This window comes from Sorex araneus, chromosome 6 (assembly GCF_027595985.1).
Source record: "Sorex araneus isolate mSorAra2 chromosome 6, mSorAra2.pri, whole genome shotgun sequence".
In the NCBI taxonomy this organism is placed as follows: domain Eukaryota; kingdom Metazoa; phylum Chordata; class Mammalia; order Eulipotyphla; family Soricidae; genus Sorex; species Sorex araneus.
In genome coordinates this window covers 70,686,990-70,712,564 of record NC_073307.1, presented here as the reverse complement: position 1 = coordinate 70,712,564, position 25,575 = coordinate 70,686,990, and the positions used below count along the sequence as shown (strand labels likewise).

Genomic DNA, 25,575 nt, shown 5'->3' with positions numbered 1-25,575 from the left:
CCAAGATAAAAATGTTATAAGATAAAGATGTTAAAGCAGTAATGTATGTACAGATGAAACTCTCCAGAATCTGGAAAGAATCTGAATGCCCAAGAATAGATAACTGGTTAAAAAAAAACTATGGTATATCTACACAATGTAATATTATGCAGCTGTTAGGAAAACTGAAATTAGAAAATTCACTTATAAATGCATGGCCATAGAGAATATCATGCTGGGTGAAATGAGTCAGAAGGAGAAAGAAAGACAGAATGATTGGACCATTTGTGAAATATTTAAAAAATGAGACTAATATTACCCAAGGACAATAGAAATGAGGGTCCATTGGATTGATCCACTTTTGGAAGCATGCTTGAAGTGCTGGAGAAAAGGCAGTTGGAATAGAGAAGGAGCCACTATGACAAAGATAGCAGGAAATGATCACTCTGGATAACTGTGTGCTGAAAGTAGGTAAAGGAACAAACATGATAATCTCTCAGTATCTGTATTTCAAATCATAATGCCCAGAAGGGGAGACAGAGAGATAGAGACAGAGACAGAGAGACATAGAAACAGAGAAGGAAAGTGCATACCATAGAGATAGGTTGGGGGAGGGTGGCAACAGAGAAAATTATAATATTAGTGGTGGGAAATGTACACTGATTGAAGGATGGGTGGTGAAACACAGTATGACTGAAACCTGACCTTGAACAGCTATGTAATTCTGTATCTCATGGTGATTCAATAAAAAATTAAACAAATGAATCAAATTAAATACAAAAAATAAATATACACTTTACATCACAAACGGGATAAATTGGGGGAATAAAAAGATAAACGTCACAAAGTTGGTACTCACTTTTATTGACTATATTCACTTTTCTAATACCACTGAAGTTTGAAAACATCTTATTTCACCACTTCAGACTGACATTTAAGGTGTTTTTATATTTTCTGTTGATACACGTTATTTTAAAAACTACTATTTTAGAACCCAAGTCTAACTGTTCAATAAAATTCCATAGCAGAAATTACCATCAAAAGTTAAGATTTTATCTGACTTTCACATGCTTTATTTTCTGAAGTTTTATTTCATTGTTACTCCGTTTTCATGTTTTAATTTATTTTCAGGGCTAGGGATGTAGTTCAAGGTGTAGAGCACATTGTGAGGCTCCGAGCTTGACCATCAGCTGCATCTTCACCTCACCTGGAGTGGCCTCAGGCTCTCAAGAACCTCTGGCCCCTATTAAAAAGTAAGAAAATAAATTGTCTTTATTCAGCATATATTTATTGCTTATAAAACTATTGGCCTATTAAAGTACAAGAAAAAAATGTTATTTTTTAATTCCCAACAAAGTGAAGGACTAATTATTGCATACTAAATGGAAGGAAAATTGTGTATAAATATATTTAGAATTAATATGCAGTTTAGCCTCCTGTAACCTCTCTGAAGTCTGGGTTCCTCATGCAAAATAGTAAAAGATACCATTAATTGGATTATTTTGGGGCTTGGGGGCCACACCCCGAGTTACTCAGGGATTATCTCTATCTCTGCACTCAGCATTCACACTTGCCAAGCTCAAGGGACACTATGGGATGCCAGGAATTGAACCCCGATTGGTCACATACAGAGCAAATACCTGTTCTCAGTCACTAATAAAATCATTCTTGATATTAGGGAGGTAACATACAAGAATCTGTAGTGCTGTCAATAGGATTCCATTGCAAATCTCAATTTAATCATTTTGATGAGAAAATATTTTTAAAGGAAATTAAAATGAATGTTCATAGAGAAACGCCATGTCTTTTGAATGATAGGGTCTGGGTATAAGCACTTGAAGCATTGTGCTTCAAGTAAGCCACCATGTAGAAGAATTGTTACAGGAATATGAAATATGTTCATGTACTTTATCTTAAAAAAGTAACATGAATGAAGTTTGTTTGGATCTTTCCCTCCTAGTTTCTTTTTTATTCCTTTCTTTTCATTTTGTTTTAAACATCTGATAAGAATTTGAAGGACTTGAACACTCCATTCTTGTAGCCTGCCAGATTTGCTCTTTGCCTTAACTTGACCTTCACTTAGTTGCCTCTGTTGCTGCATCTCTGGAGGTCCCCTCTTCACCGCCTGATGTAGACCTGTAGGTCCCAAGCAGCACTGGTGCAGGATAACCCCTTGCACTGTAGGGCCCAAACAATATTGCATCCTTAGGCCATCTAATTTTTCCATCAGCTTAATTGGTTACAAATCATTGGAAATCTTTCACTTTATTCATGTCCCACCCACCCTGTTCTCTAGAAGGCCCCAACGTGCAGTTTAATTCTCTGCCACCTTAAAAAATTCTTACCAATTTCTCATGCATTAAAATGTGAATTGAGGACACAAGTAATTGCTGAATATTGAAATATAATTTCCGTTTCTACTCATTTGAGTTTGCTTAAAGCCTGATTCTTCTTGAAACACTATTAATTTGCCTCTTAATACTATACAGAGTTTCTTGCCCGCACGCCTGGCTGTCTTCCCCGGGGCCCCTGGGAGGGGATGGGCTCCAGCTTCCCTCCCCACCCCGAGCAGAGCTCCCGGTGGCCGAAGACTACCGGAACCTAGCCACAGCCATGCTGGAGGCCCCTCTCCATACTTTCGGACAGGCCTCACACATGAAGTTATCGGCAGAGGAACCCAGGTGTGTGTAATTCCATCAACAGCCAACATCCAGAGACTTAAAAGCAAGCTCTCAGAAGATATCTTGTAGCCTACTTCTCCCTCTGGGAGAAACTGGCAATCTTCTGAGAGTTTTCTGCCCACATGGGACAGCCATGCAAGCTTCCCATGGTGTATTCATATGCTAAATCCAGTGACAAGCTGGATCTCATTCCCCTGACCCTGAAAGAGCCCCCAGTGCAACATCGTTGGAAGGGCCAAGTTGAGAGAGACTTCTAAGATCTCAGGGAAAGGATGAATGAGAGGTTACTGAGCCCGCTCGAGAAATCAACGATTAACAGGATTTCGTGATCGTGACTATACAAATTCATCTTCCAATCCCGCAAATGCTTTTAATGGTTTTATTTTTTAAATATTTAAATTAGAAGCTAATGCATATTTATCTTTTAGGGTTATAGGGTTATAAGTTTGAAAAGTTAACTTTTGGCTCTTGGTATTCTCAGCTGGCAAAGACGACTGGAAAATCTTAAGTATGCATCACACTGTCACTTTCTTATGCCAAGATTCCAAATGCAAAGGCCTTTCAGTGTCATCTTAAAATAAACTCCTCGGAAATAACTCTTTTATCTGTGCCTTACACTTCAAAAATTATCTCTTCTGCTCTTATTTGTTGGAAGAGTCCACCAAGTATTCAATATATCAATGATTCCCTTTCTTACTTTAAAAGAGAATTGAGAATTTTGCAAATTATATGACTTTATCCTGGGTTTTGAAGCAGAATTTTAGAAAATAATCTGTGGTAGCATTAACATATACTATTTGTTTCATTCAACTTTTGACTCCTGTTTTTCATCCTAACACCTCCTAACAGGTGTTAGGAGACTAACACCCAAGAATAGCAGTATATAATACCAGGAGGTTGGCTCCATGGCTTGGAAGCTGGCCTCACAGCTGGGGGAAAGGCAGTCTGGATAGAGAAGGGAACACCAAGTAAAATATGGTTAGAGATGCCGCGTGGGAAGGGAGATGTGTGCTGAAAATAGACTAGAGACTGAACACGATGGCCATTCAATACCCCTATCGCAAACCACAACACCACGTTTTTTTCACATTAGGATAACCAAGAAAAGCTTCCTACCTACTATTATAAAATACTGTAGAGAGAAACTGCAATTACGATGTCCACTTTCTCATTAGAAAAGCCGTATTTCCTGTTTCAATGACCAGCTGATAAAAACTAAAGTACATCTTGTCAATAAGCTTATTAATTTTTCATTCTGCTTTGTTAATTCTTCTTTTATATTTTGTTAATAATGCATACTAGAAAAGTTCTTAATGCTCTTTTTTTTCTTTTTGGGTTACACCTGACATTGCATAGGAATTACTCCTGGCTCTTGCACTCAGGAATTATCCCTGGCAGTGCTCGGGGGGCCCCATATGAGATGCTGGGAGTTGAACCCGGTTTGGTCAAGTGCAAGGCATTTGCCCTACCCCTGGTGCTATCGCTCCAGCCCCACTAATGCTTTTTGAGTAAAGAGAAGTTCTAAAGAGGACTGACAAGTTTCTGTCATATCAACAGACAAAGGTGTCTCTCTGTCTGGAATTCAATGTTAAAATCTGCAATATATAAATATATGCCTTCCTGTATCATGCATCAGATATTGATTTTAATGCATGCTATTGTAATTATATTGTCATTGTAATAAATATATAACAAATTTCATTATAATAGACATATATTAAAAATAAGTAGTATGGTCAGTTAAAAAATTAAAGGATTATAAACAAGGAAAACTCTAGAATTTGTGCTATCAAGTTAACACTTTGGACGCATTCAGATCATGGACAGTGGAAAAATGTAGGGTCTTCTAAATATGAAATAATGCATAAATTTACTTTAATTGTGTGCCTTACTGTTAGTTACCATGTAGCACTATAGCACTGTCGTCCCGTTGTTCATCGATTTGCTTGAGCAGGCACCAGTAATGTCTCCATTGTGAGACTTGTTGTTACTGTATTTGGTATAGCGAATATGCCACGGGTAGCTGGCCAGGCTATGCCGTGAGGGCGGGATACTCTTGGTAAAAATTATAAAATTATTATACACTATGGTATTATCTGGAGTGTATAAAAATAAAAAGAAAAGGCGTGGGCGAGGGAGGGACGCCTCACCGCACCGAGCCAGGCACAGGGCCTAGGGCAGCAGCTGTCTCTCCCGCCACCCGAGTTCGGTAGCCTCCAGCCGCTTCCCCCACCCCGGGGAGGTTGATGGCGAAGATGTGGCAGGCGAAGGAAGGAACGGAGCCATGATGGTTGGTCTCACTTGCAGTTTATTCCAGTCTTCCCTCTATACACTCTCCGTCCTCTCTACACCTTTCCGCCCTCTATACACTTTCTGCCCCTATATACTTTCCGCCCCTATCCACTTTCCCGCCTCTATACACTTTCCACCCCCTCACCTTCTCTCTGAACCTCTTTTATTCATCATGGCCCTTCCCAAGGGCGCAATACATTGACGTCACCGAAAGCACCAAAAGATCTTACAGGAAGAACGTTGAGGCAACATAATTCTCTTGTATCTGCAGGCCCTTAATCTAGGCCCCCGGAAAGAAGATACAAAAGCAAAACCAAAGCCTTCCTTGGGCTGAAAGCACTTGAAAGCACTCGGATTTAGATCCCAAAGACCAGGCTGGGCTGCAGCAAGAAATCTACATGTCAATTACAAACGAGAGAGCACCTGAAATTTACATTCCAAAGACTAGGCTGGGCCAGAGCCTGGAATCTACAAAGTCAAATCAATTCTGGCTAGCACCTTAGATCCGGGTCAAAGATCAGCTAGGTTTCTGTGACAAAAGGTTTCTGTAACAAAACTCCAGAAGGCAGCTGGAAAAGGGGAAATATTCCAACACTGGAGAAAAGCAACATCAAGCACTTTTTAATAATTAATCTTAGGATCTATTTTTTCTTACTGATCATCAGGTGCTGGAATAAGGCATCTTTTTTTTACACTTTCATAAGATATTGTATTTGCATTTTGTAGTTAGAATAAAATGTGTTATTGGTCATATTTTATTTTATTTTTTATTGAATTACCCAAAATTCAGTTACAAAGCCATTTACAGGTTATAGCCATACATTATTACAACACCCATCCCTTCACTAGTGTACATTTCACACCACCAATATCTCCAGTTTGTCTCCCACCGCCTTCCCCCACCAATCTGTCTATATGGCAGGCTCTCTCTCTCTTCCCTTACTGTCTCTCTCCTCTCTCTCTCTTTCTCTCTCTCTCTCTCTCTCTGCTTTTGGGCATTATGGCTTACATAGACACTGAGAAGTTGTCATGTTTGTTCTTTTACCTGCTTTTAGCACTCAGTTCTTATGCAGAATTATCATTTTCAGTTATCTTTGTCACAATTTTCCCTTCTCTATCCCAACTGCCTTCTCCCCCAGTGCTTGAGGCAGGCTTCCAACCATGGAGCCTTGTTTCTACTGTCGTTGGGTATTAGTTTTATATTATGGTTTTTTGTTTGTTTTGTTTTGTTTTGTTTTTAATATCCCAGAACAGCGAGAGCAGTCCATGCCAATGTGGATGCTGGGTGCTGGGAGAAAGGGACTCTTCTTCATTGTTGGTGGGAATGACGACTGGTCCAGCCATTTTGGAAAGCAATATGGGCATTCCTCAAAAAGCTAGAAGTTGAGTTTCCATATGACCCAGCAATACCACTTTCTTGTATTTGTACCCCAAAGGCCCAAGAGCACACAGCAGAGGTGGTATCTGCACTTCTGTGTTCATTGCAGCACTCTTCACAATAGCCAGAATCCTGAAAGAAGCCAAGTTCCTGAGAACAGATGACTGGTTAAAGAATTCATGGTATATCTATACAATGTAATACTATGCAATTGTTAGGAAAAATGAAGTTATAAAATTCACATACAAATGGATGGTTATGGAGAGTATCATGCCAGGTGAAATGAGTCAGAAGAAGAGGGATAGACATAGAATGACTTACTCATTTGTAGGATATCATTGTATCACTGTCATCCCATTGTTCATCTATTTGCTTGAGTGAATGCCAGTGACATCTCCATTCATCCCTGTTGCATGCTAGTGTAGTCCGATGGCATATTGTGGGCTCTTTCAAGATCAGGGAATGAGGACCATTGTTGTTTACTATTTTTGGCATATCGAGTATGCCACGGGTAGCTTGACAGGCTCTGCCATGGGGGCGGGATACTCTTGGTAGCTTGCCGGGCTCTAAAATGACATAATATAGTCATATTTTAAACTAATATTTGATCATTGGAAATAAATATATAACAATATGAAGATAGTTTTAATCTAATTCTAGGATTTTTATTTTAATAGTTTAAAATTTAGAGTTCTTGTTAGCTTCTGTATAACATTTACTATTAATCTGTTCCATATATGACTAAAAGAGTGAAATCAATATCAATAAATCCAATAACAACATTAAAATAGGAAGAGGAAATGAACAGATGTTTCTCTGAAGAAGACAAGCTTATGCCCGGTAGACATATGAAAAAGTGTTGAATATTCCTTAATATCAGGGAACTCCAATTAAGATGACATTGAATTATCACCTTACACAAGTGAGAATGGTGTATATAAGAAGGACTAGGAACAACTTGTTCCAGCAGTAAGTAAAGAAACTCTCATGCACAGCTGGTGGGAGTGTTGTCTAATTCAGACGTTGTGGAAAACATTACTCAAAGTTTATAAACAGATATAACATATAACCTGGAGAGCCTCGTACTTGGAATTTAATAACATTGATGCAAAACTATTTATTCAAAATAGTTTTTATTCAAAAAGATGTCTGCACATCCATGTCCTTTTCAATACTTAGCACAATAGCCAGATTGTGAAAAAAAAAGTGTCTAATGAAAGAAGAGTGGATACTGAACATGTGGTATATATATGTATATATATATATATATACACATAATGGAACATTACAAACCATAATTATGATAAACTATGAAATTAATTTCAACTTACTATGCGATTTATTTCAACTTGTACAGAACTGGAGTATCTTATGTTAGGTCAGGAGAGCAAGGAAAAATACTGGATGTTCTCACTAATTGATAATATATAGAACATGTCTAGCAAAGGGTAGGAGCTATGGTGTGCAAAGACTGAATTTAAATTACAGAAAGCAAAAATGATAATGGAGATAAAATAAAATAAAATAAATCTAACCCTCCCATAAACACTCCTGTAAACTCCTGTAAACACAAGATCCAAACTAAACTTGAAAATATATGTCAAGAAGTCAGGACAGTGGGTAGGAGGGAATCTGGAATCAGTGGTGGAGGGAATAAGACAGGGGTAGTAGGATTCAAGATGATAACATTTTTAAAAAATTTTAAATTTTTACATGAATCACCATGAGGTTTAGAACATTTTAAGCCTTAAACCAATTGTAAACAAACATGTAAATCATAATGTCTAAATTGTTTTAAAGGTTTTTTAAATATGTACTTTTTAAAAATTCTATAAACTGTATTTTGGACATACCCAGCAGTGTCGGGTCTTATTCCTGCCACTGCACTCATAGTTTACTCCTAGTAAGATTCAGGGAATCACTGGGGGTACTGGAAATTGAACCCAAGTGGCCCCGTGCAAGGAAAGCATCTTACCCACTTTTCTATCTCTATAGCTCCTCTGCCACAAATTTTAACATAAGTGAAAACTAACTATAGTTTACTACTAAACTCCTAAACTGTACTATTTAGAATATTTTTTTCAATTAACAACTAAATTATTATACTATTATTATTATTATACTACTTTGTGATTTAATGCTACAGTCTTGTAGCATTCTAACTCAATTTTTTAAAAAATATTTCTTATTGAATCACGGTTAGATACAGTTACAAAGCTTTCATGCTTGAGTCTCAGTCATACAATGATCAAATACCCATCCCTCCACCAGTGCCCATTCTCCACCACCAATGTCCACAGTATCTCACCCTCCCTTCCCAACCCTTCCCCTGCCTCTATGGCAGACAATTTCCCTCTTATCCTCTCTCTACTTTTGGGTATTATGTCTAACTCTTAATTTTTGTCTACCTTACCACTTTGTCCATATCCAAGTATTCTCCCTCTCACAGAGTAAGTAGTGTCTCAATTTCTGTGCTAATTACTTATTGGGTCTTTCAATATTCCAAAATGTTTATGGTCCAAGATACAGTTCCATTAGCCTGTCATCCAAAGTTATACTTATAACCTATTTCAGTCCTATTTTGGATGACAGAAGCCTGTCATCCAAAGTTGATACTTATAACCTATTTCAGCCCTATTTTACTCAGCACCCCTTTGTAACATTTGCATTTGGATTTTTCTTCTGTTATTGTTTTGAAGGCACCACACCTGGATTTGTGCTCAGAGACCACACCTGACTTTATGGTCAAGAGTCCAAGCTGGAAAATCTTTCTAGTATTTTCTTGTAACAGTTCCTAAGCATCCTTGGTTATAGGTTGAGTTTCTTGCACTCATTCTATTCATATAAAGAAAAACTTACTTCTAGAACTTAGCTTTCAGCAAGTATTTATCTATATTTTAGTGATTATCCTGCATAACTTCTGTATGTCTTTAATCCACATTCTAGACAGAGACATTTTCTTTCTTTTGTTACAGTGTTGGGTATTGAATCCAAGACCTCATATGTGCTTGCACATGTTCTATCACTAGCCACATCACATCACCAACAATGGGCAATTAAATAGTCATTGGATAATAAGAATATATTGATTGAGAAAATAAATGGTGTAAAGAATAAAATTCACAATTTCATATATATGTGTGACTACAACAAACAGTGCTGAGAGGCTACTCTTGCTTGGCTCTGCTCTCAGACATATTAAATTTATGACTACTCATGGTACTCGGAACTATGATGAGCTGTCGATCAAGATTTTTACCTTCCACATACAAATTATGTGTTCTAGGCTCTAGTGCACTTTCTCCTGACCATTTTGATGAACTTTAACTGGATTAGCACCCATCATTAGAGTGATAACTATACTCATTTAGATCACCTTATACCGTTTGGGGTGGAATCAGTCCTGTACAAACATAAACTGGGAAGAAAAGAGGTATAATTTTGCAAAATAAATCTAGTGTTATATTTCCAAAATGAGAAAAAATAATGCTCAGTAGGCAATAAATTATTTTTGTATATGACATGATCTATGTTAACTATAGCATAACTATACTCACATGCTATGAAAGAATATAAGATGTAATTTGTTATAATATTTAGTGCATGAAAGTTTTCAATGTTAAATGAAGTCTTCAGTACATATCAGGTGTTGTAAAAATATCAAATGAATGAAGTGAATATGTAAAAACTAAATATCCTATAGTCAAAACCTTAGAATTTGTAATTTATATTTAATTTTGTTCTTTATTTACTTTTAAGTGCTTAATTTTCTTATTGGCAACAGATACAAGAAAGGAAGTCACATTTTAATGCATTCTATTTAATTTGACTATTATTTTTGTAATGAATAAAGTCAATTTTTGCCTACAAATAATATGATAGAAGTTAATTTGCACAATGATGCAGATGGGAGACTCCTGAGTTTCCAACATGCTCAGACATGTGGCACATCAGGTCTGGACAGGTCTGGACATCCATGCAAAGGATGATGGGTGCATGGAGATACCAGTACGGGAGACAGCTGATGGCTGGTCACTTTATTGTCAACTGCACATATTTTATCCATATCTTTGCGTAAGAGGATGTTCCGATCTCATGAAGTTCAGCATTCCTGACCTATCACTGTCATTGTCACTGTCATCCCGTTGCTCATCGATTTGTTCGAGCGGGCACCAGTAGTGTCTCTCATTGAAAGACTTATTGTTACTGTTTTTGGCATATCCAATACTCACGAGTAGCTTGCCAGGCTCTGCCGTGCGGGCTCGATACTCTTGGTTGCTTGCCGGGCTCTCTGAGAGGGGTGGAGGAATCAAACACGGGTCAGCCGTGTGAAAGGCGAACGCCCAACCGATGTGCTATCGCTCTAGCTCTCCTGACCTATCGTTTTCAATTCTGCTTTGCCCCACCCAATCCCAATTAAGGCTAGATGCTGCAGTTTGGAATGCAGTTAGGTGACAATTCTTTGGGGATAAGACTCAACACCAGATTCCTGGTGCTTGTAAAATGCGCCCAGACACTCCCTACTGGGTCACTATGTAAGGACAGGTTTTATCTGCTATGCAGGGACAGATCTTATCAGCTCTGGTGCCTGTTGCCATGCTCCACACTCCCCCCTCCACCATTTTGTAGCAAGCTTCCAACCTTGGGCCCACAATTTGAATGCTGTGGTTCGGTATGTATGCCACTTTAGCTCATTACAAAAATTATTAAATGAGGGGGCTGGAGCGATAGCAGAGCGTATAGGGCGTTTGCCTTGCACACAGCTTACCCGGGTTCAATTCCCAGCATCCCATATGGTCCCCTGAGCACCACCAGGAGTAATTCCTGAGTGCATGAGCCAATAGTAACCCCTGTGCATTGTCAGATGTGACCCAAAAAGCAAAATAAATAAATAAATAAATAATTATAAAAAATTAGTAAACACCAGTTAAATTTTTATAGACAATTTCAAGAACCCTGTTTTAGAAAGGATTATCAATAGGGTTGGCATTCAGAAAATAATATTTGAGCTCAGAACTGACAAACAAGAAAGTTATATATGGATTAGGTGAAAGAATTGGTTAGAACACGGACTGTGCCTTAGCTAGAACATAAACCGAACTTTGTCTTGATTACTTGTCATTGCTTTTCGACTTTTGACAAGTAAATTTTTCTAAGTGCTCCCTTTCCTTCATCAATAAAGTGGAAACAAGAATAACTGCATTAATATCTCACATATAAAACCTTAAACTATAAACATGAAACTGCTTACATCTAAGACCTCATCTTTTTCTTGCGTGGATTATTAACGTTCTGAGCTGCCTTTCCAACCAACACCCTCTCACTCACCTAATATGCTACTGTTGGACAACCTTCCTGAATTACAATCCAGATGTTTCCTTTGCATTTGTATTACCTTGTGCAAGGATTCCAATTACTTATTATATGTATATTCATCCTTTCATAATTTGCTTCTTTTCTACCTCTACCATGTCTCTTTGCTCACTTCACTTTTCTTTTATTGTTGTTTTGGGGCCACACCCAACCATGGTCAGGGCTTTGTCCTGGATCTGCGCATAGGGTCACTCATGGCAGGACTTGGGGGACCATAATGTGTGCCTGGTGCCCAGATCCACCACAAGCACGGCCATTATCAATGACCATATTGTAAAAATTTAAATCATGGTGAATACATTTTTCAAATAAGAAAAAGTAAGCAGATTTTACCAGTTTTATTTTAGGTAATAATACTAAAATTCTAATTTATTGATTCATTGCATGCAAATGTAAGGTATATTTATAAGGCAAGTGTCCATGTGTATATGTATACACATTGTAAAATTAAATTTACTCTTCAATGTCATGGTCTATAAATTTCAGCACTATATTTCATTCTATATAGAGCATACATCTTTTAAATATATTATAAAATACATATCTTCATTTCACAGGAAATTTTGCAATGTTAATTTTGCAAAACAATATTTAAAATTCTTTAAAAGGTTAATGATTTTCTCTGTTACTGTATAAATTTTATTTTAAAATGTGTAATTTTTGAATTTTAAGTCTATAAAGAGCCCACTGGGGGAAGTATGCAAAGTGAGTCTATGTGGAAAAATGTGATAGCTTTACTTCCCATTGAATCCAGAAATTGTCTGAAAAGGTGGGATTGGAGTAAAACAATGCTGCATATTACAGTAATATCATTGAAAAAAGAAGAAATCATATAATAAAGATCAGAGGTTGAATACATTGTTGAAAAGACAGTCACAAGTTAGAAATATGCCTCTAGAAAATTGACAATTACAGTGCTTTTTATAAATGTTAAGAAGTTGTAGTTTTTGAGTACAAATTGCTGTCATAACTGTTTGAGTAAAGTAGTAAATTTATTTCTTACTATTATACCTGTTTTTCTCTATTCAGAGATAATGATATTGAAGTAATACTTTATAGTAGAGTCTTTTGACCTAGATGTGGGAGGATATTTTTACATTTCCCACACTAATTGTTTTCATGAATGGATTATTGGAATAAGAATGTTCCATATTTTACTAGTCGCTACACAACATTACAGAATATAGCAAATTGGTGAGTGCTTGATAAAAAGGTTTTTTAAAATTTTTTATTAGTGAATCACCGTGAGGTACAGTTACAGATTTACATATTTTTGTGCTTGTGTTTCGGTCATACAATGCTCAAGTACCCACCCCTCCACCAGTGCCCATTCTCCACCACTGATGATCCCAGTATCCCTCCCACCCCCCACCCCCATTCCACCCACCTCACCCTGCCTCTGAGGCAGGGCATTCCCTTTTGTTGTCTCTCTCCATTTGGGCATTGCAGTTTACAATACAGGTATTGAGTGGCCATCATGTTCGATATATAGTCTGCTTTCAGCACACATCTCCCCTCTGAGTGGATCCTCCAACCACACTTTACTTGGTGTTCCCTTCTCTATCTGAGCTTCTTTTTCCCCCAGCAGTTGAGGCTGGCTTCCAAGCCATGGAGAAAACCTCCTGGTACTTATCTCTACTATTCTTGGGTGTTAGTCTCCCATTCTGTTATATTATATTCCACAGATGAGCGCAATCTTTCTATGTCTGTCTCTCTTTCTGACTCATTTCACTTAGCATGATACTTTTCTTGTTGATCCATTTATATGTAAAGTTCATGACTTCACCTTTTCTAACAGCTGCATAGTATTCCATTGTGTAGATGTACCAAAGTTTCTTTAACCAGTCATTTGTTCTTGGGCACTCGGGTTTTTTCCAGATTCGGGCTATTGTAAACAGTACAGCAATGAACATACAAGATCTCATTTCAACTATACTTCTTTGCCTCTATGGGATATATTCCCAGGAGTAGTATTGCTGGGTCATATAGGAGTTCAATTTCTAATTTTTTGAGAAGTGTCCATATTATTTTTCAAAAGGGCTGAACCAGTTGGCATTCCCCCTACCAGTATAGGAGGGTCCCTTTCACCCCACATCTATACCAACACCGGTTGCTTTTGTTCTTTTGGATATGTGCCATTCTCTGTGGTGTGAGGTGGTATCTCATAGTTGTTTTGATCTGCATCTCCCTAATGATTAGTGATGAAGAACATTTTTTCATGTGCCTTTTGACCATTTGTATTTCTAACTTGAGAAAGTTTCTGTTCATTTCTTCACCCATTTTCTGATGGGGTTGGATGTAATCCTTCTTGTAGAGTTCAACCAGTGCCTTATATCAACCCTTATTAGATGGGTATTGGGTGACTATCCTTTCCCATTCTGTAGGTTGTCTTTGTATTCTAGCCACTGTATCTTTTGAGGTGCAGAAACTTCTTAGTATAGTCCTGTTTGGTTATCTCTGTTTCCACTTGGTTGGTCAGTGGTGTGTCATCTTTGAAGATACCTTTAACTTCAATATTGTGGAGGGTTTTTCCAACCTTGTCTTCAATGTACTTTATGGATTCTGATCTGATGTTTAGGTCTTTTATCTATTTTGATCTAACTTTTGTGCATGATGTTAGGTCGAGGTCTAAGCCCATTCTTTTGCATGTGTTTGTCCAGTTATGCCAGCACCATTTGTTAAAGAGGATTTCCTTGCTCCACCTCACATTTCTTGCTCCCTTATCAAAGATTAGATGATCATACATTTGGGATTGTGTGTAGTGATATTCCACCCTGTTCCATTGGTCTGCGGCTCTGGCTCTTTTCTAGGACCATGCTATTTTCATTGTTACTGCATTGTATTAGAGTTTGAGGTTGGGAAGGGTGATGCCTCCTATTGTCTTTTTTCCCAAGAATTGCTTTAGCTATTCATGGGCATTTGTTATTCCATATGAATTTCAGGAGCGCTTGATCCATTTCTTTGAAGAATATCATGGGTATCCTTATAGGGATGTCATTGAACCTGTATAATGCTTTGGGGAGTATTGCCATTTTGACAATGTTGATTCTGCCAATCCTTGAGCAGGAGATATGTTTCCATTTCCTCATGTTCTCTTTTATTTTATGAAACAACGTTTTATAATTTTGTAATGTAAAATGTCCTTCACCTCCTTAGTTAAGCTGATTCTGAGGTACTTGATTTTCTTAGGCATGACTGTGAACAGGATTGCTTTTTTCATGTCGCTCTTCTGTATCTCATTATTTGCGTATAGGAATGCCATAGACTATTGGGTATTGATTTTGTAGCCTGCGATTTTATTGTACAAGTCTATTGTTTCTAAGAGTTTCTTAGTAGAGGCTTTAGGTTTCTCTAGATATAGTACCATATCATCTGCAAACAGTGAAAGCTTGATTTCTTCTATTCTTATCTGAATGCCCTTAATGTGTTTTTCTTGCCTAATCGCTGTTGTAAGTACTTCCAGTACTATATTTAATAGAAGTGGTGAGAGTGGGCATCCTTGTCTTGTCCCTGATCTTAAAGGAAAGCCCCTTAGTTTTTCCCCATTTAGGATAATGATTGCCATAGGTTTGTGGTAGATGGCTTTGACTATCTTGAGGAAAGATCCTTTTAAACCCATTTTTGTGAGAGTTTTCATCATAAAGGGGTATTAAATCTTGTCACATACTTTCTCTGCATTTGTTGATATGCTCATATAGTTCTTATCTTTACTTTTGCTGATATGATGGATTTATCTTTACTTTTGTTCATATGCTGGAGCACTAGTACAGCGGATAGGGCATTTGCCTCGCATGCGGCTGACCCAGGTTTGATTCCTCTGCTCCTCTTAGAGAGCCCGGCAAGCTACTGAGAATATCTCACCCACATGGCAGAGCCTGGCAAGCTACCCATGGCATATATGATATGCCAAAACCGTAACAAGTCTCACAATGGAGACGTTACTGGTGGCCACTTGAGCAAATTGATGAGCAACAAGATGACGGTGATACAGTGGTACAGTGACAGTGATATGATGGATTATGTTGACTAATTTCCAAATATTAAACCATCCTTGCATCCCCGGGATAAATCCCACTTGATCGTGGTGTATGATCTTTTCGATAAGTTGTTGGATTCTATTTGCTAATATTTTGTTGAGGATCTTCGCATCCATGTTCATCAGGGATATTGGCCTATACTTTTCTAATTTTCTTTTGTTAGTGGTGTCTTTGTTCACTTTTGGTATTAGGAAGATATATGCCTCATAGAAACTGTTTGGAAGAGTTCCTGTTTCTTCAAATTCCTGGAAAAGCTTGAGAAGAACTGGCAATAAGTTCTCTTTAAATGTTTGGGAGAATTCACTAGTGAATCCATCTGAACCTGGGCTTTTGTTTTGGGGAATCCTTTTTATTACAATTTCAATTTCCTTGATATTAATGGGTCTATTCATGTATTCCAAGTCTTCTTCGTTCAGTCTTGGGGGATTATAGGAATCCAAGAATTTATCCATTTCTTTTAGTTTCTCTTGTTTCGTGGCACACAGGCTTTCAAAGTAGTCTCTGATGATCTTTTGAATTTCATTGGTTTCTGTTGTGATGTCCCCCTTTTCATTTCTGATTTGGTTTATTAGGGTTTTTTTTTCTCTCTCTTTTTTTGTAAGTCTTGGTAGTGGTTTATGAATCTTGTTTATTTTCTCAAAGAACCAGCTCATGGTTTCATTGACCTTTTGGATTGTTTTTTGCATTTCTATGTAGTTAATTTCTACTCTAAGTTTTATCATTTCTTTCCTTCAGTCGGGTTTGGGTTCCTTTTGTTGGTCCTTTTCTAAGATCTTGAGCTGTGAAGTCAATTTATCTATGTAGGTCCCTTCTTCCTTCCTGAGGAATGCTTGCAGAGCTATAAACTTTCCCCTTAATATGGCTTTAACTGTGTCCAATAGGTTCTGGTAGCTAATGTCTTCATTCTCATTTATTTTGAGGTATCTTTTGTTTTCTTCCTTTATTTCCTTCCTGACCCAATCATTGTTCAACATGGAGTTGTTTAATTTTCAGGTGTTTGATTTGATTCTCCTCATCTGTGTGTGATTAGCTTCTATCTTCAGCGCATCATGACCTGAAAAGATAGTTGATACAATTTCTATCTCCCCAATTCTATTGAAGTATGTTTTGTGACCAGCATGTGGTTTATTTTGTAAAATGTTCCATGTGCACTGGAAAATAATGCATATTCTTTCTTTTGGGGGGTGTAAAGCCCTGTATAAGTCTATTAGCTCTCTCTATTCTATTTCTTTCTTCAGAGTCAGTGTTTCCTTGCTGAGTTTTGTTCTTGTTGATCTATCCAGAGGTGACAAAGCGGTGTTGAAATCTCTGACTACTATTGTGTTGCTAGCAATGTTGCCGTTAAATTTACTAGCAGTTGTTTCAAGTATTTAGCTGGTCCTTCATTAGGTGCTTATACGTTTAAGAATGTGATTTTTTTCCCTCTTGCACATATTCCTTAATAAATAGAAAATGACCTTCTCTGTCCTTTCTAACGTTTTTCAACCTGAAATCTATGTTGTCGTTTACTAGAATGGCCACTTCAGCTTTTTTGAGGGAGCTGTTTGCTTGCAGGATTGTTTTCCATCCTTTGACTTTGAGTCTGTGTTTACTCTGTTTGTTCAGGTGTGTTTCTTGCAGGCAGCAGAATGTTGGGTTTAATTTCCAGACCCATTTTGCCACTCTGTGTCTCTTGATAGGTGCATTTAGGCCGTTGCCATTGAGAGAGATTATTGTGATGGGGTTTTGTGTCATCTTTCTGTGGGGCTTGTTGTTCTTATGGGGTTCCTCCTTGTCTTACAGTAGCCCCTTTAGACCTTCTTTTAAGTTTGGTTTTGAGTCTATGAAGTTTCTGTGTGTTGTTTATCTACAAAATGGTGTATTGTTCCTTCGAGTTTGAGTGAGAGTTTTGCTGGATAAATATTCTTGGTAAGAATTTGTTTCATTAAGTTTTTTCATTATATCCCATAATTGTCTTTGGTCTCGGAGTGTTTCTCTGATAGGTCTGCTGTAAATCTAAGGGGTGGTCCTTTGTATGTGATTTCCTTCTTTGACCTTGCTGCTTGTAGTGTTGTGTCTCTATCCATGACATCCATCATTCTGACTATGATATTCCCTGGAGTGTTTTTATTAGAGTCTCTTTTAACTGGCACCCTTCTGGCTCCTTGGATTTGATGCCTACATTCTCTAATTCTGGGAACTTTTCAGCAATTGATATCTTTAACTGTGGCTTCTTCATTGGAGTTGCCTCCCTGTCCTTCTGGTACTCCGATGATTGTAATATTGTTCCTCTTGGAATCATCCCCTAGTTCTCTGATTAGCTTTAGAGCTATTTTGAGCTCTTTTCCCATTATTTATTGTTTCCTGTATAATTTCTGCAGCTCATCTTCAAGCTTACTGATTCTGCCTTTGGCTGTAGTCATTCTATTGTTGAGGGCACCTACTGAGTTTTATATTTCATCTACCGAAACTTTTATTAGTGACACTTTTGATTATAGCTTTCTTATTTCTGCTCATTTCTTCTTGTATTTTGTTGGCTGTCTGTTCTACCATTTCTTTCATTTTCTCTTGTAATTTTCTCGACTTCTGTTCCATTGTTTCTTTAAGTTCCTTGAGCATCTTCAGCATTTCATCTCGGAATTCTTTATCAGAGAAATAGTATTTGTGGGTAACCCCGTTTAGAATTTGGGACTCTTTTCTTCATCCTCTCCTCATAGTGGGGATTTGTGTTGTTTTTTTATCTTGCTGTGCTTGTATAGACCATGTTGCTGTGGCTGTGAAACCTTCCAGTTCACTAGCACTGTTTCTCTTATTGCGGTAAAGATTCTAAATGAGCTTGGTCGATGGCCACCCTTCTCCCCTTCTAGAATAAGTTCTTCCTCTCAGATATTTTTTCCGTGACATATGATAGGCATCTAGTAAAGCTGTGGAGGATGTGTTCTTTTATGTTGAGCTTATACAGCTTCTTGTGTACACTGATCTATTGGTAAAATTGGAGTAGGCTAGTGGAATATTGTGAGATTATGTTTGAGGCGGCTAGGACATTTTCCACAGAATTAAGTGAAAACGGTTGGGTTGTGAGTTGAGATTGCTGAGAAGGGGAAATATAACTGCTGCGGTGTGGGTGACCATTGGCCACACTGAAGGCCACACCCACTTCAGTGGAGGCCATGCCCCCTACAAAGAGGCCACATCTAACTGGCCACACAGAAGGCCATACCCACTTCTGCAGAGCTCACAGCCCCTACATAGAGGCCACACCCCCAGCCAGCCACACAGAAGACCACGCCCACTTCTGTGGAGGCAACGCCCCCCATATAGAGGCCACCCCAAGCCCTCTTGGTGCTAGTTCCCTGGCTCACAGACCTGTACAGAAGATCTGCGGGGCCTAGGCCGGCATGCGCTCTGGGCCTGCCAGGTGCTCTCAGGGATCTGTCTGGGTGGCAAGCGATGGGGGGAGCAGGGTGGGGCGGGGTGGGGGCACAGAGACAGATGCACCTGTACAGAAGACCGTGGGGGGGCTAGGTGGGCGGGTGCTCCTAGCCAATAATAAGGCTTTATAATAATGTAAATTCTCTCCAATAGATAAAAACCAAGAAAACATCTGCAACAAAAAAGATAAAGGTATAGACACCATCAACTTCTCTTTCTCTTCACTGTCCATTTGTACCAGTGACCATACAGGTTATTCTCAGTTATTCTTTAAACTTAAATAGAACTCAGTATGAATTTCTTCTGAGTCTAAAGCATGATATAGTCTCAGATATATTTCAAGCTTTAAAACTATTTTTTCTTAAACTCATTTAAAATGTTTGTTATCTCTAGAAAGAGACTCTAACTAAAAATCATAATTATGTTGCTTTTCCTTTTTGAGTTCTTTGTTTTATTCTACATTCAATCACAGAAAAAAACATAATAGCTTAGTGGTGAGAGCACTTGCCTTATGTAAGCCTTACATATGTGAGCACTTGCCTAATATATACAGGGCTATGTTTGACCCCAGAACTATATATAAATATAGATATATAATATATAAAACATATATCTATACATACACATATATAATGCTTTTTACATGCATATGATTATACACATTATATATGTGTATACATATATACTTTTCCTTTTGCTCATTGAGCTTGGTGGACTTATACATGTTTTCTGCATTGGTTTTCTAGGATTTTTTTTTTTCTGTGTATCTTTGTAGCTGAGCTGGAGTGATAACACAGCGGGTAGGGTGTTTTTCTTGCAACGCAACCGACCAGAGTTCGATTCCTCCATCCCTCTCAGAGAGCCCTGCAAATTATCAAGAGTATCCCGCCTGCATGGCAGAGCCTGGCAAGCTACCTGTGGCATATTCAATATGCCAAAAACAATAACAAGTCTCACCATGAAGACATTACTGGTGCCTGCTCAAGCAAATCAATGAAAAACAGGCCGACAGTGCTACTATACATCTATCTTCATAGTTAGATCCCCCTTGAAGATGCTGAGCAAATAGACTGGGATTTCTCTCTTTCTTCTTTGAGCATTTCATCAAGTGACAGGGAGAATAGCTGCAAGCATCATGTAGTTTGTTCCAACTGTACACTTCAGGAGGTGAGGTGTGGACTCATTTATAGGGCACAGATTGGTGTGGAGACTGCTGGAACCTAGCTTATAGGGAGGACTCTGCCTCCCATTCTGAATTAGGGAATGTCTCAGCAACCCCCTCCCCATGCCCTGAATTCCAACAAGCCTCACCTGGAAGGACAGAAAGCAGAAGGTGAGAGAATGTCATTTTTATCAACATTCACTTGATAATAAGTAATGATAATCATTTTTATGTGATTAGTGCTCATCTATGTCTCCTCTGGAAAGAATATGTTCAAATTTTCACACTTTTGATGGATCTTATATAACCTTGTTGCTATTGAGATTTTTTTCTTTTTGGGTCACACCCAGCAATGCTCAGGGGTTACTCCTGACTCATGCACTCAGGAATTACTCCTGGCAGTGCTCAGGGGACTGTTGTGTGTAGGGATATTCCACCCTGTTCAAATGGTCTGCGGCTCTGCCTTTGTTCCAGTACCATGCTGTTTTAATTTTTACCACTTTGTAATAAAGTTTGAGGTTTGGGAGGGTGATGCCTCCCATCGTCTTTTTCCCAAGAATTGTTTTAGCTATCCGTGGGCGTTTGTTGTTCCATATGAATTTTAGGATTGCTTGATCCATTTCTTTGAAGAATGTCATGAGTATCCTTATAGGGATCGTGTTGAATCTGTATAATGCTTTGGGGAGCATTGCCATTTTGACAATATGGATTCTCCCTATCCACAAGCAGGGTATATGTTTCCATTTCCTCATGTCCTCTTTTATTTCATGGAGTAGCGTTTTATGGTTTTCTTTGTAGAGGTCTTTTACTTCCTTGGTTAAACTGATTCCGAGGTACTTTATTTTCTGGGGCACGATTGTGAATGGGATTGCTTTTTTCATGTCTCTTTCCTCTGCCTCATTGTTTGTGTATAGGAAGGCCATGGATTTTTGGGTATTGATTTTGTAGCCTGCAACTTTACTTTATAAGTCTATTGTTTCTAAGAGTTTCTTAGTAGAGGCTTTAGGCTTCTCTAGATATAGTATCATATCGCCTGCGAATAGTGAGAGTTTCATTTCTTCCTTTCCTATCTGGATGCCCTTAATCTCTTTTTCTTGTCTAATAGCTATCGCAAGTACTTCCAGTACTATATTGAAGAGAAGTGGTGAGAGTGGGCATCCTTGTCTTGTGCCTGATCTTAGAGGAAAGGCCCGTAGTTTTTCCCCATTGTGGATAATGCTTGCCGTAGGCTTGTGGTAGATGGCTTTGACTATCTTGAGGAAAGTTCCTCCAAAACCCATTTTGGTGAGGGTTTTCATCATGAAAGGATGTTGGATCTTGTCCAATGCTTTCTCTGCATCTATTGATATGATCATATGGTTTTTATCTTTACTTTTGTTGATATGATGGATTATGTTGATTGATTTCAGAATGTTAAACCATCCTTGCATCCCCGGGATGAATCCCACTTGGTCGTGATGTATGATCTTCTTGATGAGTTGTTGGATACTATTTGCCAATATTTTGTTGAGAATCTTCACATCCGTGTTCATCAGGGATATTGGTCTGTAATTTTCTTTCTTAGTGGTGTCTTTGTTTGCTTTTGGTATTAGGGAGATGTGTGCTTCATAGAAACTATTTGGGAGAGTTTCTATTTTTTCAATTTCCTGGAAATGTTTGAGGAGAACTGGCAACAGGTCTTCTTTAAATGTTTGGAAGAATTCACCAGTGAAGCCATCTGGGCCTGGGCTTTTGTTTTTGGGGAGATTTTTGATTACAGTTTCAATTTCCTTAACATTGATGGGTCTATTCAGGTATTCCAAGTCTTCTTTGTTCAGTCTTGGGAGATTGTAGGAATCAAGGAATTCATCCATTTCTTTTAGGTTCTCCTGTTTCGTGGCGTATAGATCTTCAAAGTAGTCTCTAATGATCTTTTGAATCTCATTGGTTTCTGTTATGATGTCCCCCTTTTCATTTCTGATTCAATTTATTAGGGTTCTCTCTCTTTCTTTCACTAAAGCAACTTTTAACCAGCATTTACTTAGTGCCTTGCTGTAACTACTCCTGCTGTCATTGGTAAAATAACATTAACCAAGACAGACAAATATATAACTTTCCCAAAAGCCTGAAACCCAGAAACTTGATCCATATTTTACTTCTAATATCAATATGCTTTGTTCTGTTCCAGGTGATTATTTACTAATAGGTCTCATACCATTCAATTCAAGAAAAGTTCTTCACAATGAGTGCACTTATTCAACTTCTTTATGCCTTATTACTTGGAATTATTTGATTTATCCTAAAGTCATCTTCTTAAAAGCAGTTCAAGACCATTTCATTATATAAAATATGAAATGCATTGAAATTTATTATTTTTTGCAGAACATAAATCACAAAATAGATTTGATATACAATGTCCAAAGACTGGCATTTCAAGCCCCTTAGCTATGTGTTTCAGTAAATGTGGTTCCTTATTCAATTTCTGTGACATTTTGAACTATACCTTGGCCCATAGATTATTTGAATCTCTTTCTTTAGTCTAGATTTACCTATTTCTCCCAAGGGTAGGATCCTCTACAGAAAAACAGAAAACCATGGTGTGAGCTACGAGAAACTACTTTCTTTATTATATACCACTTACAACAAATTGATAGCTCTGTAGCACTGTCATCTCATTGTTCATTGATTAGCTTGAGTGGGCAACAGTAGCATTTCCATCGTGAGACTTGTTGTTACTGTTTTTGGCATATTGAATACACCACGGGTAGCATGCCAGGCTCTGCCATGGTGGCGGGATACTCTCAGTAGCTTGCCAGGCTCTCTGAGAGGGATGGAGAAATTGAGCCCTGGTCGACCACGTGCAAGACAAATGTCCTACCCACTGTGTTATCGCTCTAGCACATACTTATATACTCATTATTTTTAAATTTAAACTAATTGTGTCAATCTAAGATGCAAAAGTGTCAATATTTTATTGGAAAATTCACTGCCCACTTTGGCATTCTTAACTATTTTATTAATTCTATTTTACTCATCAACATTTATTTTATCTATGTTCTATTGTAGAATTTTCATTTCTCCCTTTTTAATGTTCTTGTTGTGATGAATATATCATATACACTTTGTTTTGGTGTTCAGCAGGGTCCACATACCCAGCTCCTGTGTGCACACACTCATTGCTCAAGGAGGTTCACAAAGCCCATTTGCAGTGCTGACTCATGCTTTCCAGGGGCGTACTCATGTTGTGTGACACTTGTACACATTCTACTCTCACACCACACTCATCAGGAGTTGTGTCTTTGGCTTCAGTGCTTGCGTATCTTAACTTTTTTTTGGGGGGAGGTCACACCTAGTGATGCACAGGGGTTACTCCTGGCTCATGCACTCAGGAATTACTCCTGGCGGTGCTCGTGGGACCATATGGGATGCTGGGATTCGAACCCGGATCGGCTGCATGCAAGGCAAACACCCTACCCGCTGTGCTATTGCTCCAGCCCGCTTGCGTATCTTTAGCTGTGATACTTGCACACACCTGTGTTCCAGAGATTGTATGTTCTACTCCAAGCCTAGGGTCTGTGACCATGCTTAGTGTATGTGGCAAGCACAGGGATTCAACTCGTGGCCCCATGCTTCTAAACCACTGAGTACTTTTAGCCACTGAGCCATTCCCCAGCCCTACTGTGGATTATTTAAAGAGTTTTATGTTTATTATTTGATGGGTAAAAGTCATGCCCCTGACTTTACAATGAAAATTTATAACAACTGGGGCTGGGAGATAGTAGAGTGCTAAGGGCACATGTCTGGCATGCTCCTTACCTGAGTTTGATTCGTTTCACCATACAGTTCCTCAGGCACTGGAAGAACAGCCCTATGTGCCCCCAAGATAACCAAGTTGTCCAGAGTAATAGCCTTTTCAGCAGAACCCAAATGGCACCACATATTCAAGACCTTGTACTGAACCCCTGACCCACTTAGCAGAGAATTACCAGTGGAACCCCCATTTTCAGGAATATTACTTGTGAGTCCACTCACACACAAAATAATTTAAAAGAATGGTTTCAATCAACAGAAATACCACTGAGAGTAAATTTTGATAATACTGGTAACAAATTAATTTTAAATGTTGGAAAATAGGAATTTTTTTCTAGAATAACCTTAAAATATTAAACTTAATATTTATCTGTAGTTTAATTGTCTCTATTAGTTTGTTGGCTTACTCTCTGAAATAAATGCCATTTTCTATGTTTTTGTCTTAGGAGGTCGAGTTATGTCGTGTGAGTAGTCAAGAGAAGCTGGGCCTAACAGTCTGTTACAGAATGGATGATGAAGAAGACATGGGCATTTATGTAAGCAAGGTAAGGGATGGTGTGAAGGAGAAACTGGGGGAGGGAAACTCAAGGTTTTACTTAAGTGGAAACTACTTTTTACTTAGGGAAAAAAGTAAAATCTCTTGAAATGGCAAATATTTAGGAATCTTGAATGTGAGGTGCTGGCTTTGCTTCAGTACTTGTCACTTTCAGTTAGGAAAGTAAATTATGTTATCCAGGTAACTGTAATTATTATGTTTGTCCAACATAAATATTTTCACTGAAGACTTCTGACAAATAAAAATGAGCAAAATTTAGTAAATTACCACAAGTATGGTATAAATAATAATGCAGTTCTTGGTCATCAAACATTTGCCCTACCATTGCAGTTTTTCATCATTTCTGACAATAATATAACTGACTGATTCTTTGAAATCTAATGTTTATAATAATGACATTTACTTCATTGGTGGAATTGATAAATTTCAAAGATCAAAATATCTTTATTTGTATTTTAATTGTCTTTATTTTATTTACTTTACTTGTAGTTTGTGTTTTTTGTTTGAGCTAACATTGCATTGTAATGTGACATTTCATTTCTGTATTTTTGAAAAACCAACATGTGTGTATAATAGTGTAAATTCACTACTAACAGTCCACCACTAAGTCATTCACTATACCATTTTCTCAGTTTTTATTAAACCATATTATTTTTTTAAAATTTTCATAACGTTGTTCATAGTAATGGATTACATTCAATACTTTGACACCAGTCCCATCACCATCACACCTTCCTACCACCATTATTTAGGATTCCCCACCATCACTCAAACCTGCCGAACAGGAGGATGTTAGATCATTTATTTATATTGCCCACTATGAATAACATAGGATGTCCTGCAGCTGTGAGAGCAGCCACACGCTCCTGGAAATCTAAAATTTTAGTTAATTATGGTCTGGAGAAATCTTTACAGCA

The 25,575-nt window shown here is 38.0% G+C and overlaps 1 protein-coding gene across 1 annotated transcript in view; it reads left to right on the top strand.

Annotated features, from left to right (window-relative positions):
- PDZRN4 (PDZ domain containing ring finger 4) overlaps positions 1-25,575 on the top strand; it is a 175,669-nt gene that overhangs the window by 123,828 nt on the left and 26,266 nt on the right. The window contains exon 4 of the mRNA XM_004603910.2: positions 24,549-24,647. Within this exon, the coding sequence (XP_004603967.2) occupies positions 24,549-24,647 (99 nt within the window). The remainder of the gene's footprint in view (positions 1-24,548; positions 24,648-25,575) is intronic.